We start from the raw sequence: 22,544 nt of genomic DNA, 5'->3' as shown, positions 1-22,544 counted from the left end.
ATATACTGGTTGTAGAAAAAATTCTAAAAAGGCCCTAAAAAACAGGACGACACGAAGGATGACCGCCTTAATTCTCTTAAACTGTATCGAATAAAAATTAAAAAAAAGAGCTATCATGTGAAGATAAAACAAGTAAAAACTTGGTACGGCCGAAGCTAATATACCCTTCACATGTGCATTTCTTTAGTAATTTCAATTAATTCCATACAAGCCATTGATTCCGATCGTTCAGTTTGTAAGGCAGCTATATGATACAGTGGTCCGATATCGGAAGTTCCGTCAAATGAGCAGCTTCTTGAATAGAAAATAACATCTGCAAAAATTTAAAACGATATCTTAAAAACTGAAGGACTATTTCGTATATATACAGACAGACAGACAGACGGACATGGCTAAATCGAGTTAGTTCAACATACTGATCATTTATATATATACTTTATAGGGCCTCCAACACTTCCTTCTGGGTGTTACAAACTTCGTGACAAACTTAATATACCCTGTTCAGGGTATAAAAAACCATATAATTGAGAAAATATGGATATGACAAAAAAGTGTTAGAGGTCCAACGTATATATTGATCATCACCAACAAGAGCATGAATCAAAAAATATAGTTCTGGTCCCCAGCATACCCATCCTTTTGTATAGAATGATACAATTTATTTAAAAATTTGTGCAAAAATCTGATGTCAATACAATTCCACACAAAAAATTACTGAAACACAATATTTTATAAGCCTATCCAACTGATGAGGTATAAATAGAATAAGTATACATATTTTTAATGTAGAATTTGAAGAATTTTCAAAGAACACCATAGAAAATGAACAATCAAAGAAATTTGTATATGAATTTAAATGGAATAACCCAGAGAAGTTTGATGGAACAACGTATTATTCGGATTATAAAATTTTAAACAACATCTTTGCCGATTTTATTAAAAACGAAAAATCGATAGTCAGAAAGAGTTAAAAACTGTTTAATGCCCTGAAAGCAGTATGAAGAAGGTTTAAATATTCAGTCAGTCTCTTAAACTCGGATAATCTCAAAATAAAAACAATTACCTATAGTATTGGACAAATTCAAAACAAGAAGTTACCTACAAAAAGATATTTATTTTCATGAAAAACTAAAAGTTTTGAAAATGTAAAATTAAATAAATAGAAAACTCATCGAACACTCTAAATAAAAGATTTTCTTTTGTAAACGATAAATCTAACAAAGACTCTTCAGAGTGGTGATCAAACATTACTAAATCTACTCCAATAACAACCGTTAATTTTTCTCAGTGCACACAATTTGGTTAAAAGACAGGTTGTAGACTACAATTAAAATGTGTTGCAAACGCAACAGCTGATTAACACAGACCGGTTGACACACTTCAGAACAACTTAGCAACTCTCTTACTCTCACTCACTTTCTGAACGCAATAACAAAGCGAGCATTTTTTCTTTGTGAGCGGCGATGAAAAGAAAATCAAAATCACTCAAGCCGCGCTTCAGTTGGCCATGGACTTGAACTGCAGCTGAATGGTCAGAAGGAAATTAGTTTGGTTAGAGCTGAGCGCGTTGTTTGAACGAAACGGTAAAAACGATTAGCGAATTTGACTTAAACGAGAGGTGAATGGAAGTTAAATAAAAATTGATATTGTTAAATGTTAAATATCTAAAAGTGGAAATTTTGTGAAGTGATTACTTTTTATATATGAAAATATACTTTTTTTGAAGATTTAATTTTTTTATATATTAAATTATTAAAAAAAAACAACAGAGTTAAAAAAAATAATAAAAGATAAAATTAATTTAAAAAAATAAAAAATAAAAAACAATATTAAAAAAAAATATTAAAAATTTATTTAAATAGTGAAGTGAAATTTTTAATGTTAAATTATACTTTCTTTCGAAAAAATTATATATTTGCTTAAAAAAGATATACGTAAATGTGTAAAAATAATTTGTGAACACGCATAAATGTGATTTTTTTATTATTTTATTAACACCTAAGCGCAACTACATGGCTCTGACACGAACTAGTTCTACTGACTTTGTGTCATAAAGCTGAGTGGTTTCGAAAACATGCTACTTTGTAATTAAAAGTGACCTACTTTTTATAATTATATGGTCTGATTTAAATAATATAAAATACAAACAAACTCAAAAAAAAAAAATAAAAAAAAATATATATAATTTCTAATAAATTGTCTAAATAATTGTTTGTTTTAAATAAATTTTTATAATTTAAAAATGTGTAAATTTTTCCAAAAATAAATTTTAATATTCACATTTTCCTACGACTTCAAACTGTGCTGTGTGTACTTGTCCATTATCACGCTTACGCGTACGTTTGCGGCGGCGCACTTGTGACTTGTCATCGAAATTTCTCCCAACGCCTATATATTGCAAGCCGAAAGTGTTTTTATTTTTTATTTTTATTTATTTCTTTTCGTTTTTTTTTCATATTGTATTCTTTCACTTTTTGTTATTATCCACTTGACCGGTGTGCGCGCGCAGCCGCACTTGTAACGTCAGCGGCGACAGCGCGCTAAACGACAATTTCGTATGCTTTGCGACGCTTCTTTTTCGCTTTCATATTGAATATATACAAACGTACATATCTATGTCACACGTAAAAGATGAGGCAACCAAGCTTACATACATACATATGTAGCCTGCTCATCTATTTGTTATTGTTTTTTTATTTATTTATTATTATAATTTTATTTTACTTTTATGCTTTACATTTTACTAAAATATGTATGTTACTCTTGGCCTCTTCGTTATTAGTCGCTTTTTGGATTTGTGCCAGAAGAAAGTGCGATTGCTGTGATAAGCATTTATCAACAAAAACAAATATAAAAACAGTGCGAATATTTTCAATAGATATTTTGCTTACATAACAGTAAACTACATGTGAATACAAAAAAAAAATATGTCTTGCAATTGGCTAATTTATTTGGCTTATTTCCTGCTGGCACCGACACTACTGCCAGCGGTTACGTATCATAGACGTAATTATGATTTGAGATATGGCAACTCGGATATGCCGCAATGGAAACTGAGGGTGAGTTTCGTTTAATAAATCTACTCATAATATAAATAGTTGGGCCCAAAATCATAGAGTTTAAGTTTTAAGTAGATTATACCATAATTTAGACAAAAGTGTGGAATGGAATAATTTTCCACGATTACAAAGTTTGTTTTGTATATAAAAGGTAACACTTGCTTGAGATACATTTTGTAAAATTCGACCAAAGTCGAAATAACAGATTAACAACTCCGATAAGGTTGAAACGAAGTCAATGATGGTTTGCTTTTACCGAAATTCATTCTGTAGACACCTCTTTCGAACAGGATCGCCTCCCAAGAAAATCAAGAGTGTAAAAACTACACGGATAATTTGCTATACCTTTTGAACTAAATACCGTAAGAGAAGACAGCCACTTAACGCCATCCACATAGGAACAGTTAAAACCTTTGCATACTTTCTACTAACATCACCAATCCAAAACCAAGAGCTTTAGCTGTCTACCAAACTTACGTATGATTTACGCAATTAGGGTCCAATTAACGTTCTTTCTTGTTTGAACAACACATATTAAAATTTAAAACTGTCGGAAATCGGTTCGTGAGATAGCATATTGAGAGAAAAAAGGTGTAAGAAATCCATATCTATTGATGAAAAAAAGTTGCTGATACCAAATAATAGTTTGATGAGTGATATCTGGGTTTGGTGCCAATTTTTCATCGAGTCTATTTAAAAGGGTGTTACCGAAAGCACGAAAAGCGGCTGCCTCTATACCACTATGTCTGAATTTAATATCCCTGCAAAGCTTAAACGGCTATGTGAACTGAAGCTGGATAATACCAGAAACGCAGTTAGATTGTGAAGGACCTCTCCGAGCCATTCGATTGAAATCCAAAAGAGACGCTGACGATGGAATGATGATCTGTACGAGTTATTCGACGCCATTGACATAGTTCAGCAAGTAAAAGTTCATGCTGTCGCAATGGATGAAAATACTCCAGCCTTGAAAGTGTTCGATGCAGTACCCGCTGATGGAAGCAGAGGAAGACCTTTACCCTTTTTGGAAAGATCAGTCGAGAACTAGGTTTCGCTTGGTATTTTCAATTGGCGAGAAAGAGGGACCAATGGCACGCTATTATTGATTAGGCTACATTCATACATATTGAAAAGGGACAACCGATTGATCGATTATTAAAATAAGTGCTTTCGTCTTGACCGTCATGTTGAGCCGGACGGTGAGATCATATATTATATTCGAGGTTTACTATAGTTAACAGTTGTGATATTCAAACAAAATTATCAAGTGGCCAAAATCGAAATTCAAAAATATTTACTACTATAATTTTTCCTGTAGACTAAAAGAAATATGGGTCAATTTATTATATTATATTTATTATTGATCCAAAACCTAATCGGTGGTACTTTCAGTTATGGCCATGTCAATGTGTGGGTTGATATCAGTGGCATTAGTAAGCAATGTTGTCGATGAATTTTAGTTAATTTCTTTCAATTGTAAATTTAGATTAATTATTTATTAACATATATTACGAAATTTATTAATTAATTGCAATTATTTTCATTTACATTTCACAGGCATGTCAAAAGACACAAAGAGAAAAGATCAACTTGCACTATATTTGTGATGAGAAGGGTAATGTCAAATGTCTACCCGGCTGGCAGGGTGACCTGTGTCAAGTGCCACAATGCAGAAAAGGATGTGATCCCATGAATGGTAAGACAAAAGTATTAATTGCTAAAGCAGTATTTTTTAATATTTTGTATACACAAAATGCTAGAAATGCGATTTAGGGATAGTAAAACCTATTAGAGTATTGAGGTCACTCATACGCACTGTCGGCAATTGATATCTGTCCTGTGCTTTATAAATGTATACATAAAGGAACAAAGAACTCTAATAATGAGTTCATCTATGCATAGATATCGTAAGATAAGGGACTTGTATAGCTAATAAAAACTATGAAATAAAAATAATAATTATTTATAAAAAATTTTTGTTCTAAAATTTTATTCGGTTAGAATTCAAGAAATCTCTCTAGGAAATTGTATATTCCTAAATATAAGGAAAATCATGAGAATGGGCTTATAGGAATGGAATGGATTTCTATGTTATTTTTCAAAGAACACCAGCGATTTCATGTTCATTTCATATTTCTACTTGTGCGCTTCTCTTTTGTCAAAAAGTTACAAGTTTACAAGCAACAAGTTTACAATTTACAAGTAAACGTAACAACAAAGTTATCCAAGAATTCCTACAAGAGAATATGCGAATACCTCATAATAACTTAAGATTTAAAATCAATTATAATTGTTTATAGAAAACAAAATTAAGGGGTATTTAAAACAAAAGAAAATTTCTCCATCTAAGAAAGAAGCAACACATTTCCAAATGCGACAGAAGACATATTTGAATATTTGGTCTAGTTTGTTGGATTCGCTAATCAGCAACGCTTGGTTGAGTTCAAGAAATCGAAAGATAAGCAATCGGGCCATACTTTCATTAATAACTGCTAACTCAGAAGTGAGTTTCAATAAGTCGCTTGACCTAATAACACAAAAAGTAAAAAATGGTGACAAAATATTTCCATAAAGCATAAAAGGCCATAGCATCTTCTCATATCAGCCCATTTTGATCACAAAATCCATTCATATAGTGTTTCGTACAATGATTTATATACAATTGCGGCGTCATACAACCAGAAAATAATCCTCGGTGTATGACGGGAGAAGAATATTTCGATAATAATAAAATATAATAATAATCAATTCTTTTTTATACGCTATTCACTTCTCCTTGTTGAATAAATCTTCCTTTCCTGGATGACGCACTTGGGACATGACTTTTTCCGATTATTCCAGCAGAGATCATCCAACCTAACCAGCTTCAAATTAGGACAATTTCAAGGTTCAAGTTATTTGTTCTTTCAATGAGCCCATCATGGTCGAGTTCTCCCTCTTTCGCAAAAGTTCACTCTTTTAACGGCACGTTACTGTGAATGGTAATCGCTACGGCTCAATGATAACCGAATATGTTTGGCCCGAATGGGATGATATGGACTTGGACAATATGTGGTTCCATCAGGACGGCGACACACAGCGAATTTCACAATCGATTTATTAAAAACTAAGTTTTCGATTTATCAAAACAATTATAAAGTAAAAGCCAAAGTAATATTTTTAGTTTACATTTTGAAATCACAAGTGATAAAGGTTTCAAAATATTTCCCAAAATGCAGCATTTGCTAAGCCTTACGACAATGCCAACACCTAATCGATTTTATCATTTTTAATCCATATCTGCCATCTTAAATGACAACACACTGCCAATAGCAACCAATTAATAATTGCAGGCAAAATGCACGCTTCCACAGTTTTATTACCAAATGCAAGTCAGCACACATACACACAAACAGATGCTAATAAAAAGATTTGTTCTCCTTTCAGGCTACTGCCAATGCCCGGACGAGTGTCGCTGTCGCATCGGTTATACGGGAGAATTCTGTGAGCGTTGCATACCACTGCCAGGCTGCCAACATGGCTACTGCAATAAACCGTTCGAATGCATTTGCAAGCCCGGTTGGGATGGTCTCTTCTGCACCGAACGTAAGTAAAGACCTGCAAACAGACGCCGCCACAAATCAGAGTTTATGCCTCAAATATTTCATATTAAAGCAAAAATTTGTAGGCCTCTTTCACATTCTCTCTCTCCGGCTCTGTTACAAATGCAAATAAATATTGGCTAGTTGCTTGTTGGAAGTCGCACAGAAAGTCATTGGTTTTGTGTTCATCTGTTTTTGTTTTTGTTTTGTTTTTATTAGCCACCTGCCGTTCGGGTTGTCACAACACACGCGGCTATTGTGAGGCGCCCGGTGAGTGTCGCTGCCGCCTGGGCTGGGCGGGGCGCAATTGCAGTGATTGTGCCGTGTTGCCCGGCTGCCAGCGTGGCACATGTCAAAAGCCACTCGAATGCAATTGCCTGCCGGGCTATACAGGACTACTGTGCCAAACAGGTGAGTACGAGTACGAACGTTTGTGAGTGTATGCCGTACTGAATATACGTCGAGGAAAAAGTGACTGTGTGTGTGCGTGAGTTGTTATTGAAAATTAATTGGTAAATACCGTAAGTGATCGTTTTGAAACCAAAATTGTGGTTGTGTCACATGTACATATTTGAAATATTCAGGAAAACATTTATATTGTAGACTTGCCCATTTAGATTTGAGTATTAAACGACGGATATTTTCATGTGGTCAGTGCCCGATTTGTATAATAAAAATGCTGAGAGTTAAATTTTTTTAATTCTCACTCGAGAGATAGTTATGTCTGAAACCGTTCGAGACTTTGCTTTGAAGTATTACAACTGGAAATCATCTCCGCTTTCTTATTGTCTGGGATTTTTGAACTCCTACCGGCTAAGTCCGATAACTTTCACACCCAATTTTGAAATAACGTAGTTCTTAATTACTCAAAATTCTATAAATAGTTAGAAATATTGGATTGGTGGGTATGGTGACACTTTAAATCTATTGAAATGTCTTAATATCTCACAGAATTCGTCAATCAACTTCTTAGAAAAGATTTTAAATGAATCATATTATCTTATATGAACTGATTACATTTAATCCATAGTAGAGAACCCTTGTGAGATTTTCTCGACATCGAACGAAGATCACTCTAGATTCGTTGTCGAAAGCCCCTAGGTACACCAAGAACTCCTGAGAATGGATCTAAACCCTTTTATCGACAAATAGTTTTGAGTGCAACACAAATATGTCATGGTGATTCATTACGGTTCCGGCTATTCTGAAGTTCCGTGATGATTTATCTCGCCGGCAATATTATTAAGGGTTAGCTTAGAAGTAGAACCCCTAAAGCTAATGAAAAGTGAACCTAGCTGAGGACGAGTAAAAGTTTGTCTGTTGGTGAACTAAAATTCGAACAAAATAAAAAAGCTATGGATAGGAAGAGTAGTAAGATTTTGAATTATTGGTTGTCAAATATCTCCCTTCCAACCTTTTGTCATTTGAATTTCGCGGTTATGTATAAAGCGCTACAGAGTTCGTATCTGGCAATACTATACATCTTTGAAAGGTCTTGACATAACCTACAAAACGACGCATCCACTATGAGCTGCTCCCATATTCAGACCCTTAATTCTACCATTTACTGTGAACAACTGGACCGCAGGCGATCGGCCAGAAGCGTCCAGAATTGGCCAACAAGAAGGGGGTAGTGTTCCTCCAGGACAACGCCAGACCACACACTTCGTTAATGACTCGTCAGAAGTTACGGGAGCTCGGATGGGAGGTTTTATCGCATCCACTATATAGTGTTCACCTCCCTGGAGGAAGCTGCACTTCAACTCCCGCTGTAGACACCTGTGCCTGAAAGACACTACAGTGTTTAACATATATTTTATGGGTGCCGGAATCGCGGAGAACTACAGAGCCGATGAGCTCGCAAGAAGCGGCGCCCGTCGTCCTATCTTACCATGCTTGGAACGAGTTGGCACTCTGTTGTCCTCTTGTGTCTTAGCGTTGGTTACAACCAAAAACTGCTTGGTTAGCTCGGAAGGTTGGAAACAACAAGTAATTTCCTCCTCCACCGTCCAGTGTTCGCAATATTGAGTTTAGAACATCTCGGTAGCCATACTTTAGGTGAAGCGAACTGGCCGGATTAGAAATTAGCCGCTCAAAGAGTTTGGACGATACATAAGGGTCTTCTGTACGATCTATACTTAGGAGTCTTCAAATTCAAACAATAAATACTCAAAGAGTGAACTGAAAATCCATTTGGCCTCGCAATTTGTATTTCGTATCGAAGAAAAAGAGTACGAAGTTGTAGGCAGTTAAATCGTAACAATGGTACTATTAGCGCTTTCCTGCAGGGCATGTATGTCTGAGCTATTTCCAAGTATTTTTTGTGAGTGTTTGTACAAAATTGCGGCTCTCCACTGTTTTTGTTTATTTACTCAATTCACGGAATTTTCATTATTTTTGTTTAGCTATTTGTGCTGCGGGCTGTCACAAGCAGCGTGGATACTGCACCAAGCCGGGCGAATGTCGGTAAGTTTATTGTACCGAAAATGACTTAAAAACAAAACATATTGAATTATTGTGATACCAGATTTATAGATATGATGATACATATGTACATAAGGACTTGTTGATATTATTTTTTGTGCGCAACATGACTTTGTTTTTCCGGTTTTTTGATTCTGTGTTTGCCTTTCAGGTGCAAAGTCGGTTGGACAGGACCGAATTGCGATCAATGTTTTGCCTATCCGGGTTGTGTGAATGGCCACTGCGAAAGGCCATGGGAGTGCAATTGCAAACCCGGTTGGGGTGGCATGCTCTGCGATGAGAGTGAGTAGAGTATAGTTGTCGATGTTGTTGTAGATGTCAGCAACAGCAGCAGTTGCGTCTAGCACAATAAACAGTCTAGGCGTATGCTAAATCATATTTATATAGGCTTGTTATTTTATAAAAAAATTGCAAAATTTTCTTCTCTCTCCCTCTTTTGTGTTTTGCGCACCGCACACAGAGTTGACATACTGCGACGAGCATCCGAACACTTGCGAAAATGGCGGACGCTGCATATCGTTCACTAAGGATGACGGTAGTTATCGCTGCGAATGCAAACAAGGTTATCTGGGTAAAAATTGTGAGATTTTAGACGAATTCATGCTGACCTCAACGGCAGCGCCGCGCATCACGCCGCCACCAATGCCCGGTTGGGGAGACGAATCGGACGCAGATATGCTAAATAATGATGATGACGACGATGACGGGGATAACCGCATCGGCAGTGATTATCAGCTGGGGACACATAAAGTGCAACAAAATAATGGCGCAATAACAACAACAGCAGCAACAATAAGCAATGCGGCCGGTCACAGCGAGTTGGCAAAGCCACTGCAACCACCAACAACACAACTGTATGCTGGAACGGTAACCACTTTGACTGCCGTTGACAAGATGACAAATTTAAATGACACTAAATCCATTGTGGCCCACGATACTAATAATATTAAGCCGCCAGAAGCAGCTGCAGTGGCTGCCCAGCCGACTGTGTCCGTCCAATTGCCACAAGCGGCAAGAAATGCGACTGACGTGCAAATGCAAGCAGTAACAACAACAAGCGACACAACAACAACAGCGAGTAAACGTACTCATTTGAATTTAATTAATGCCACAGTATCGGCTTTAAGCGCCCACCCTGCATTGCCCGGCCGTGAGGCGGACGAAAATAGCACCATTAAGAGCGCTCCACTAGCGAATCGAACACACAGCAGCAGCAGCAGCACAACACCAGCCACACCCACAGCCATTTCGAGTCCCATACCGATTCCATTGCATTTCCTGGAACCAGCGCTCACGCACAATGAGGTCACACATACAGCGGCTGCAACGGTAAATTCAAATCTGGCCGCTGCTTCCGGTAATCCAGCTGATGAAGATGCTAATCGTGATGAATACGAGGAGGATGGCGACGATGAGGACGATGACGACGAAGAGGGTGATGACGATGATGAAGAGGGCGATGACGACGACGACGATGATGATGAAGATGAAGACGACTTAATACCAGATGTGCTTAATAGTGTTGCCTAGTTGACTTGACAGGCCTACTCAGGATTGTGGCTGTCCAACGGTTGACTGACACACGACTTCGTTTAATTACTCATTACGGCGGTTATTTGTATACAAACATTGTGTATAACTATCTGTATTGGCATAGTATTTATTATTTAATTAGCCACATATGCTGTTAGCCGTCGAACGCATGGTTGCATTGTGTGCTAGCAAATGTGTGTGGTGTTATTATTGTACAATTAATATTAGAATTTCCCATTATTTATTGTATTTATTGTATATGCATGCGAATTTGTAATTAATATTTATTTATTTATTAAATATATGTAGAAAATGTTATGGAATTTCTCATTCTAAGTAACATTACTGAAACGGTGAACTGTATAATGTATTTTTGACTTCAAGATCAGTAGAAGTCATGGAAGTTGGGAAAGCTGGTGCCCCACCATCCACATGCCTCTCCGCTTTTGGATCAGTGGTCTTCGAATGAACACGGTAGGCGTTGGACATCGACCCATACCTGTGCGACTGTGAAATCTTTCTAGCCTAAGGTGGATCGCAGGAGATCCACTGATCTATTTGCTCTTAGTAAGGTTCAGCTGGTCATGATGATAGGAGTCATTACTGGCCACTGCCCGCAGTAAAGATAAGTACAATTTACACTTACACTTTGTACACTTTGGTTTAAGGTCAAAGTTGTCCTCGCACTCTAGAACGACCTTGATTTTGTACTTCAACTCCAAAAAAATCAGTAAAATAGAGTTTACAGACAACTCGAACTTTCTTGTTTCCAAAAAAAAAGTCGCGCCCCAATATCATTGGACTAAGAGCGGGTCGGAGCTCCATTGACCTATTGCGATCTGATAACAAGTGGGTGGGCTTCGCTTGAGCTCGGCCACTGATCACACATTTGTGCGGATACGAAGGTCTTTTAGCAATAGACGCTTTCAAATACTTGCTCTTAGCAAGGATGAGTGAATTGTAACAGTTTTAATCGGTTAGTATCCGTCCATATTCAATTTATTACAAGCAACGGAGTTAGTTTAGATATCAGCTCATTATCAGTTTTGTCCCGAAATAGACGAGTTATAAATACTTCTAGCCTTTTGCCTCGACCGTCCAGCTTTCACTAAACTGTTTGCATGACCACCTCCAAAGATATATGATATTCTCGTACCGATTCGTCGATACAATAGCATGCCTTGGTCGATCGTTTCTGGCATCACAAAGGTCATCAACCGTCACAGTAGGACCCCAGAGACCTCTGTCGCGGAGACCAGCCATGAAACCAAACCAAACATAATCTCAACTAAATTTAAGAATTAAGTAACTTATTGAGGTCCAATTTTAACTATCAACGAACTGTGAAGATTTTATAAGTTGACGGCGTCGCAGTAAAGCCAATTCTAACTTTTTCAGATAATTTTCAAAAATCCTATTGCTAGTTTTAAAAATTTGGAATCAAAATTTGTCGCTATGTTTCCGATACGATAAAGTGGAGACCTATATATTTAATGATTATTGTTTATATAAATAAATTCAGTGAATTTGGCACACAAATTAAGGCTAAGGATTTGATTAAAATACGTCGTTACCATATTAGGATCGTCTTTTATAAGACAGACCTTACAACGTATATCGAAACCCTAAGATACCAAACCTTACCCATTTAAATGAAAAACATGAAACCCCTACAGAGATATTTCATAAGGAAAGATACTGAAGGGAAGTACAGTAGATTTTGTAGCCTTACAAGGTCAAGACAAAATTAGATCAAACTAGAAAAAACACAAGCTTCCAAGAAATATTGAGGTACACAAATAGGTATGGAGGTTCAACCACAAATAATGCTTTGGATAACTGCAGAATCCGAGTAAGTCTATGTAAAGCCTATAGAAAGGAATATACAAATAATGCTTTGGATAACTACAGCATCCGAGAAGTCTATGTAAAGCCTATAGAAATGAATAAACTAAGAGCATGTTTTTAAATATAACTCAAAAACCCTAGGGAAGAACAATGCACCCTAGAGAAACTTGTATAATGAATCCTATGGATAAAAACACATTTTAGTCCTCAATGAAGGACCATCACGAGCTTAGCTTGTAAGTTCAAAGTGAGTGATGTTAATATAACCTCAAATTTCGATCAATTAATTTTTGGGCTGAAATTTAATTTTTATAATCAATCTGTAGAACTCCCTCTCTTGTCGAATTACAACGAGACACCTACCAAAAGAAAATAGAGAAACTTGGAAAAGTTTTTCCTGGATGAAGAATGCGTCAATTATACCCAATTTCGTAATCATTACGATTTCAATTATCCAAGTAAATGTTTCATTAAATATTGAACAGTCACTATTTTTACAAAAAAAAAAAAAAAAAAAAAAAAAAAAAAAAGCAACCAAAGTTTTTCGGCACAACAATCAACAACCTCCAGGAAAAAAAGAGAACAAGACGAATAATAAAAAATCTGTAAAACTTGGAAAAAATATTTAATTTGCATAAAAGTAAATGAAAATGCGAAAAAAATACAATCGAAAATTGCATTCGCGAAATAAACGCCGGCGAAATTATACAAAATGTGCAAGCATTGCAAAAAGAAAAAACGAAAACTTATAACGTAGCTGTTGTTGTTGTTGTCTTTGCGAAATATTTTTAATTTATGTACATGAATGAGGCAACAACAACACTAAGTGCTGCCGCACGAAGCTGAAGAAACAGCGGCAGGAAGAAGGATGCAAAGCAAAACAACGCAAGATGAGCAACTGCAACAGCAACAATAACAACAAGCGAGAAGGACAGGAAAATGAGCAGCAACAACAATCAGGAAAACAACAACAATAAATATAAGTAATAAAACATCAAGAAATAATGCAGCAATAATAGCAACAACAACAATAATAATAAAGAGTACAACAACAAGAAGGCAACAAAAACCAGAAAAATATAACAACAACAAGAAAAAATGCAACAACACTCGTCGCAATTCGCAAAAAAGGCAGAGAAGAAATAACCGAGCGCGAAAACTTTCCGCACTGATTGCCGCAAGATATGTTGCAAGGGGCAAATGAGCAGCCGGTGAAGATCGGAGGAAGTAAGAAGAACGCAACAGCAAGAAACAGCAGCAACATTATTTCGCTGTAGTAGTATTTTTTGTTGTTGTTGTGTTTTCTTCCCACAACGCGCTCTGGCAGCAGGTAACAGCAGCTGCTACTGCTTCAGCTGTTTGGCGGCGGCAACATGCAGTGGTTGCCATTGTCGAGTTTCGCACTACTTTTTCACCATTTTGTTTTTGCCGGCTTGCCGGTTTTCCTTGTCTACTTTTAATCTCTTTGCAATTCTTTGCAATAATTGCAATTTCCTGCTCAGTCAACTACCAACGCCCGCCATGCCATCCCATGCCACGCAACGGCCAGGACTGCTATAGTTGCGGTGGTTGTTGTTGTTGTTGCTGTTAGTGTTATTATACTGCCACTCTGGATGGTGGCTGGTGTTGCAAGTTCAGTAACTTACAAGTTGATGCAACTTTTGAAATTCGTAATTCTTCACCTGCCAAATTCACCCAATGCAACAACAACACTCACCACTTGTTGTATAGCTGGTGCGCTCTGCTTCACCTCGGATGGCACAACCCAAACTAAGTGGAACGCAAAGAAGTAATTACGGCCATTGAATGAGTATCCCACTTTTATTTGAACATTGCGACTATTTCGTTTTCAATACCAGATGAATAGTTAGCATTTATTGCCAGCAGACACGCACACGCACATATATACACGCAATTGGCAGCAAGAAAGATTGCATTTCCTGTCGGTTTGACGCAGTCAGTGTCTCTCTGTGTGTGAGTTTGTGTGTGCTGTGGCTCACTCAGACGAAGGAAATGCCATTTCCGTTACAGTTTGCGCTGTTGTTTTTGTAGTATAATAAATTGTTGTTGTTGCATTTTCATCTCCCACACTTTTTATCGTTGTTGTTGTTGCTGTTAGTTGGCCTTATTGTGCACCGGTTGTACCAAGTTAATAATTTCACCTCTCTCTTTGTTGTCTCTGTTTTGTTGTTGCTGTTGCATTTGCGCTCCTCTTTATTAGTGCCCCAAGCGGCTATAGCAGCGCATTGAAATCTGTTGGTATTGTATGTATGTATGTGCAATTGGTATGCATAATGAGTGTGCTCAGCGCCGTTGTCGTCGTGCCGTGGCAGCATTTAATCTGAATATTTGTTAGCATTCTATTGCGTAAGGCCGCATTTATAACTGTTGCGGTGCTTTTGTTGGCACACCGTGTCCAAATTGAAATTGGCTTTACACAGCGTCGTGGAATATTCTCTACTGCCACTCTTTTTCCCTCTCTGTACACCCCTTGTCTACCACTGACATCCTTCTTCAATGCAATCTTGGCAATCACCATCGTCTTGGTTGCTCTCATCTTCGCGTGTCACTTCTGCCGTTTGCTGTTGTATTCGGTAATTTCAAGTAGTGTAGTTATTGTTCATTATAGTTAGTCATTGATGTATTCATTTTGTAATCTATCTTTTGTTGACATTTTCATTTATTTGCAATGTAGTTTTGTCGGGTAAATTAATTCAGCGAATTGTCGATAATAAGTGAGAAGACATAGTAGAACTGTGCTTAAGAACTTGTAGGAAAGAAACGGAGGGTGAGAACGATCAAATTGCATTACTATAGCCTTTCATTCATTTGTCAAGAATTAATTTACAATTTTTTTGATTTTAGATAAATTATTGTAAATTAAGTAGTTTTATATATGTACATATATTTGACGAAATTTTGTTTTACTATGCTGATATACATGACTCCGATACAATGTTCAACCGTATTCATAGTTTACTTTATCTGTAGCAGTGACTAAGGTTAGACGTGTTTTAATGAGATTGCCGATGTTAAAAGCCCATACTTCTTCTTTGTTCGTCTATTCTTGGACAGAAACAATACTGTCACGGTACTCCAGCCTTTATATTGGCCAAAAATGAATGCGAGTGACTTTTTCCAAAAATTAATTAATAAAAAATTAAAGGACCGTCGGCTACCCCAAAAATCGAGATTGAGAAGTATTTTGGCGATTGGAAGCGGATAATATTGAATGGGGACTAGTTTAAAGGCGATAACATTAAGGAGGTCATCCTAGGTGACGGTCTGTTTTTTAGTGATTTTTTAGAATTTTTTTTTACGATCAGTACATAACATATATTTCGATAGTATAAATATAAATTTTAAGCTAAAAATATTATGTAAAAAAATGGTCGTCGCATTCCTCCACGATTCCGGCAGATTGGCTTATCGGAAACGAAAAAAGTTAGCGGCGTTTTATTCTGTAAGCTTAAATACATGGAACGCACTACGATCAAGTGGATATACCAAACATTGGATTAGTTAGACATTTGAAAAGAAATTGCGAATTTTGCGTTTTTTTTTTTGGGTTTTTTGCTATAAATATATCGAAGTTTTTGGAATTTTTAAATAAATATAGAGCGTTACATGCTCCTAACATGCTTCTAACTGCTATATCTTTAAAAAGACTAGGATTTACTGAAAATCACTTTACTACCGTATACTATTTATGTTAAGTAATCAATTTATGTGTGATAATTTTTTTTTTTTTTAACTCATTACATGGGATGACCCTCTTATTGTAGACGAATAAATAAATATTAAAAATAAATAAAATTCCGATTATTTTTTGAACACATATTCAATTCGAATTGAGATTTGAATTACGCACTTTAAAGTTGCATTTCAAATTGATAGTTGATATGTCTATTGAGATAAAAAAATGTCATTAAATGAGGAGTAGGCGTGGAGTAATTTGGAATAATGGATCAATATCAAATAGATTTCTGCTCATTATTGTTACTAAATATTTATATCGAAACATTTTATACTCAGTCTCCTGTAGTATGACTGAATAAAATCATGTTCTACTCTAGATAATAATTGTAATTCAGAAGATGTCCTTCCACCCACTAGTATTGCCATTTGGAAAATGGTTAATTGTAACATAGTTCATTACTAACGGGTGATTTTTTTGAGGTTAGGATTTTCATGCATTAGTATTTGACAGATCACGTGGGATTTCAGACATGGTGTCAAAGAGAAAGATGCTCAGTATGCTTTGACATTTCATCATGAATAGACTTACTAACGAGCAACGCTTGCAAATCATTGAATTTTATTACCAAAATCAGTGTTCGGTTCGAAATGTGAAATCCGCTTTGTTATCGACAAATTTTGTTCAGCGATGAGGCTCATTTCTGGTTGAATGGCTACGTAAATAAGCAAAATTGCCGCATTTGGGGTGAAGAGCAACCAGAAGCCGTTCAAGAACTGCCCATGCATCCCGAAAAATGCACTGTTTGGTGTGGTTTGTACGCTGGTGGAATCATTGGACCGTATTTTTTCAAAGATGCTGTTGGACGCAACGTTACGGTGAATGGCGATCGCTATCGTTCGATGCTAACAAACTTTTTGTTGCCAAAAATGGAAGAACTGAACTTGGTTGACATGTGGTTTCAACAAGATGGCGCTACATGCCACACAGCTCGCGATTCTATGGCCATTTTGAGGGAAAACTTCGGAGAACAATTCATCTCAAGAAATGGACCCGTAAGTTGGCCACCAAGATCATGCGATTTAACGCCTTTAGACTATTTTTTGTGGGGCTACGTCAAGTCTAAAGTCTACAGAAATAAGCCAGCAACTATTCCAGCTTTGGAAGACAACATTTCCGAAGAAATTCGGGCTATTCCGGCCGAAATGCTCGAAAAAGTTGCCCAAAATTGGACTTTCCGAATGGACCACCTAAGACGCAGCCGCGGTCAACATTTAAATGAAATTATCTTCAAAAAGTAAATGTCATGAACCAATCTAACGTTTCAAATAAAGAACCGATGAGATTTGCAAATTTTATGCGTTTTTTTTTTAAAAAAAGTTATCAAGCTCTTAAAAAATCACCCTTTATCTCGAATTATACTAATATAATCTCCTGTACCTGACACCTACTTAGTCCAAAGACATATGCAACATTTGGAAATTCCAGCAAAAAACAAGCTGTGCTTTTATCCGCTTTTAAACGACATTACCTAGCTTATTCATTCCCTAGATATTATCTCTCCCAAATTGCTTATATTATCTGATTATTAAATGAAATTAAACTGACTATAGCTCACAAATTTTTTAATATGACATATCTATTGTGAAACATAACTATAACGGCATTAAATACATTGTCGATAATGCAGTTCACATAGTGAGATGCTGCTATCTTACAGCTTGGCGGCCACAAAGTTGAAATATTTTTTTTAGAGAGCGCTGTGGTGAAAAGCTCTAAGCATTTAAAAAGAGTTGCACGTTTACCTTTATCAAGGTAAAAATGTTTTTTTTTTTATAGTGGATAAGTATATATGTATGTACATACATATGCATTTAAAGTAACATGAAAAAATTTATGAACGCACTGTTAATGACATTTGTACCGCATATAAATAACTATATGTAAATATTAAAAAATGTAAGAAAGGTAACTTACTGGCTACTTGAAGCAAGTTTACGGGCATCAGTGTTTATTCCAAGTATTTTACTTTATACATGGCCTAACCAAGCTATATAGGAATGAAAAATGCGTTTTAAATGATGATTAGCAATCGGCAAGGGTTCTGCAGATAAAAAAATTACAGAGTTCAGCCCTAAATGATGATCCGCTGGGACTGCCAAAGCTTCCCAATGATTGGTGACCGAACATTTTATGTTCCATGCGGATCCAGTAATGTTACGGGAAAGAGCAACCTAATATATCAGTAGAAACACTAAACTTGAATTGCAATCGAAACAGTAGTATTAATAGTATTTTATACCGACGTTTCAAACTTTGTTTTTAAATGAAATTTAAAAATAATTTATTTTTCTAATATAAAATTCATCAAATAAAGATGGTCAAGGTTCTTTAGCTGTAATATTATTTTAAAAAAGATCTGGAGAGTTAAAAAAAATATGTTAAAGTGTTCTGAAAAATTACTTTTGATTAATGCAAATAGTAGATTTAGATTTTAAAATGGGCAAAGTGGGTTGGTGATGCGAACATATGTACAGCTTATTCCTCTCAAATGTCAACCTCTTTTTCGGTACTCCTCGTTCAATAAGCACGAAGCTCTAACGACCAAGTAAAGACGGTAGAACGTTATAACCAGATTCAAATCCAATTGGTAGCTTTAAAGAAATTGATTTATAATTCGTTTATTGAGGCCTTGAGTTCCACAAAGGAACCTTGTAGATCGTTTATTTAATTGGTCTAAAATAGTCTACGATTTTTAAAAACTCGTATTTTTTTCTGAAACATTTTCGGCTGTCCATAAAAACTATTTAATAGGTAGAAAGGTAAGATACATTGTACGCTGTGCAATTCGATGTGTTGTCAGTCAGTCAACTCAGCACATAAAATGTTATGTTCGTGTTTCTCGAAATCAAAATTTCCGAAGCGGACGAGGATTATACTAGAAGATACTCTTCATGATAATACTATTATTTTTGCAACTCTTTCGATTAAAACTAAAAATTGCAGGTCGTCAGTCAGGCTAGAATGATCTTAAGTTTCATAAAGGAAGGAATGAAATACCACAATTGATTTTTATCTCTCTGATCTCTGAGATAGCTTCGATTTTGGCGAATTTCATGAAATTAGCATATCATCATATTGTGAAATATTAAGATCTTCAAGAAGAATTTCAAGCAAACTATTATTGACTCAGAGCCTATTACCAAACTATTATTGACACAAAGACTACTTCAAAGATTTTCTCCTAAATTAAATATTTTGTCTGTAAGTCTGTAGATCTATTTAAGTTATCTCCCCTATAAAAGCGAATCGAGTGTGCGGAGGCAAATTATCGGCACTAATGCAAATACACATGGACCATTTAAGTTCAATCACAAGCAGCTTTACTCAATTTGGCCTATAAATTTGCAAATGCCACAGTAGCAACTTCTGCGTCTACGCCTACAAATTTATGCAGCATGCAGTCATCACTTCCAAGTCTTGTGCAAATAATTTAAATTCACACATAAATAACTATTTAGTTAATCAGTTTGTTATTTACTTAAACTAAGGCAAACATGAAAACAAAGGAAACCCATAAATATGACCGCAATGTAACACAGTCGAATGCCCAAAGCATTTTATTTACTACAACAGATACTTAATAAATAGATGCACATATACACACATAGATATAGAGGGAGAGATATATAATTATATATGCACATTAGCAGTAGAGGCATGCAGGCACTTCGGAGGAGCTGGAAATAAATTATTTTATGCAACTCATGAGTGCATAAATAACGGCTTGCGAAAATGGCTGACGATAAGTGCGAGTGGGTGTGTGTGCTTGAGTGTTTGAGTGTATTTATGTCTGTGCCACTGTTCACACCATAATTACATGGTTAAGTCTTAGCAATATTTACCGTTGCCAGAATCCTTACACCACAAGTAAGCAAACGCCAGCCAAAACCAGGCAGCCAAGTAAGCAACCAAGTTGAGCAAGCTGGCAAAGCAAAGCTTGCCGAAGAAGCGACTTGCAACACAAATAGAGACAAACCAATAAGCAGAATATTGCAAGTACCTGTGCAAAATAATGCATACTCATATGTGTGTGTCTGTGTATTCGTAAGTAAATGCAACGCATTGTGCTTGTTAACTGTTGATTTATGCCTGGCTGCTGCTGTTGCTACTTGCCTTTGTTGCCACTGTACAGCAGGCACGAGTATTTACATATTTGCCAACTAGTAAGTATAAGTAAGTACAAGTAAGTATTTTGAGCAAATCGCTAGGCAGGTGTCTTCGCACCATCCGCCCGTCCATCCGTCTGCAGAGGCGTTCTTCCCAACCTCCTCCACCACCTGCCTGTGACAGTGACAAAGCGGCTGTTGCAGCACGCCAGCATCCCGTTAACCACATGTAGTATGTGCTAGCGGTGTATGTCTGTTGCAATAGTTGCCACCAAAATATTGCTACTGCTGCTGCAACTATGTACTGTTGCAACATTTAGTCAACATCTCTGTTGATGTTGGTCAACGGCGATGGTTTGTTGGTGGTGTGAGGAAACAAGAAATTCTGTACAGCAAATATGCATTGCGGTATTACGTAATTTTCTACAGAAGCAATGATTTGTGGGACAAAAATATCGATAATTTGAAATATCGATAATTTGAGATATCGATAAATTTAAATATTGATAATTTTATTAACACTGATTGTTATGTTTTTGAAGTTAGTTTTGTATATTATTTTTTTTTAAGTTTATCGATTTTATATTTTGAAACGTACTTTTATATTAGAAAATATCGAAATCTAAGCAATACTAGAAATTCTGTGCAGCCAATATGCATTGTGGCATTTCTGCAATAGCAATGAATTCGGAGATAAAAATATCAAACATTTATACGAAAAAATTAAAAATCGATAATTTTAAATATCGATAAATTGATATATCGAGAAATTCAAGTTTCAAATTTCGATATTTTTATTAACAGCGACGGTTATGTTTATAATATTACTAATGTATGATATCGATTTTTTGCGTTTATCGATTTTATATTGGTTACGTAATGTACCTGCTTTTATATTACTAAATATGGAAAGCTTTCTAAACAATATATCGATATATTTTTTTGCAATTATCGGCTTTTTATTAATAACTTTTTATTTAAAAGTGACTCTAAAACCAAATCCAATCTCTTCATTAGCTAAATCACTAAATCTTTGAGCTCCATCGGGTTGAAGTTAGAGTCTTGTAAACAATCTCAGATGTTTTCAGAGTGTTCGGGTTCATAAACGCCCACCAATTTACCTTAATTTTGCTATATTTGAAATTAAAAAAAAAAATCAATTTGTTCTTCAAATATCGGGGAGCTGAATAATTATCGATATAACCTAAAAGGATCTCCCTCCTCTTTTTCACATCTCTAACAGTTAGTAGAAGCTGTTATTTGCATACTTAATTAGTTATTCACAAGCTCACCACACCAGCCAACCAATCTAATTAAAATGTTGCACACCTGAACATAAATGCCGTTATGTATTGATTATTAATTTAACAAAAGATGTTTATAAATCTTCTAATCTCCAGTGAATAATTGATGTGTCAATTGGTTACATTTGAACACCACAATACGATTTATAGTTCTCGGAAACGACTAAGAAATACTGGTAAGGTTTATTGGGCTTTGGCTTGAAACAAGTGACAAGGAGTAGAGTTAAACTGAATGTAAAATCTGTTGTGTGTGAGTGAGCTATTTAGCAGAGCTTACTTAAACCTGGTTACTTTATGCGATTTACAGGTGGCAATGAGATAGACGCTCAATTAGAATATTCATTTGTTGTGTAAAATAAGGAACAATATATTCCTGAGGATTTTGCTACCATTATAAGAACCATTATAAGAAGAGGCAACGAGTAAGGAACAGACGACATATTTCAAATATTTCTTTGAAAGTGACGTTGATGAAGATTAAAAGCACTTTTAATAAGATTTTGAACCAGAGTTCAAAGAAAATCAAATCATATTAATCCATCAGAAACTTCGTTGTACGGCAATAGCAATACCCGGAGTTAGCCTATGATGATGACCCATATTTTTTACGAAGAAAAAATTCAAAGGATTAACTAAAAATCTTAGAGATATATAGAATCAAGTCAGTCAGTGCAAATATGAACTATAAAAGTTTCGAATGTAAATCAAGTTCTTCGTACGTCTGAAATAAAGGGGTGTTCAACAAGAGCCCTGCAAAAGTGTGGGATATCAATGAAATACGTTATTCCTGTGAAAGTGCATTCGATGTCATTATGTATGGAACTCGATTTCTTTTGCAAGGCCACCAAGGGCAGAAGTCCAGACGCTGA

At 35.9% G+C, this 22,544-nt stretch overlaps 2 protein-coding genes across 7 annotated transcripts in view; one reads left to right on the top strand and one right to left on the bottom strand.

Annotated features, from left to right (window-relative positions):
- The window catches only part of LOC105212012 (uncharacterized), a 463,761-nt gene that overhangs the window by 398,957 nt on the left and 42,260 nt on the right, over positions 1-22,544 (bottom strand). The window lies entirely within an intron of this gene.
- On the top strand, positions 1,509-10,986 carry LOC105212015 (protein eyes shut). Of its 2 annotated transcripts, none has more exons than XM_054232150.1 (8): positions 1,509-1,583; positions 2,783-3,059; positions 4,617-4,755; positions 6,486-6,644; positions 6,860-7,051; positions 9,046-9,106; positions 9,276-9,406; positions 9,585-10,986. In XM_054232150.1, exons 2-8 carry the CDS (start codon positions 2,928-2,930, stop codon positions 10,652-10,654), a joined length of 1,884 nt encoding a protein of 627 aa, XP_054088125.1. In that variant the 5' UTR covers positions 1,509-1,583; positions 2,783-2,927; the 3' UTR covers positions 10,655-10,986. The 2 variants fall into 2 exon arrangements, with proteins under 2 accessions (XP_054088125.1, XP_054088124.1); XM_054232149.1 differs by having other exon boundaries at positions 1,512-1,618.

This window comes from Zeugodacus cucurbitae, chromosome 5 (assembly GCF_028554725.1).
Source record: "Zeugodacus cucurbitae isolate PBARC_wt_2022May chromosome 5, idZeuCucr1.2, whole genome shotgun sequence".
NCBI lineage: Eukaryota > Metazoa > Arthropoda > Insecta > Diptera > Tephritidae > Zeugodacus > Zeugodacus cucurbitae.
This window is presented reverse-complemented; position numbering and strand designations above follow the sequence as displayed.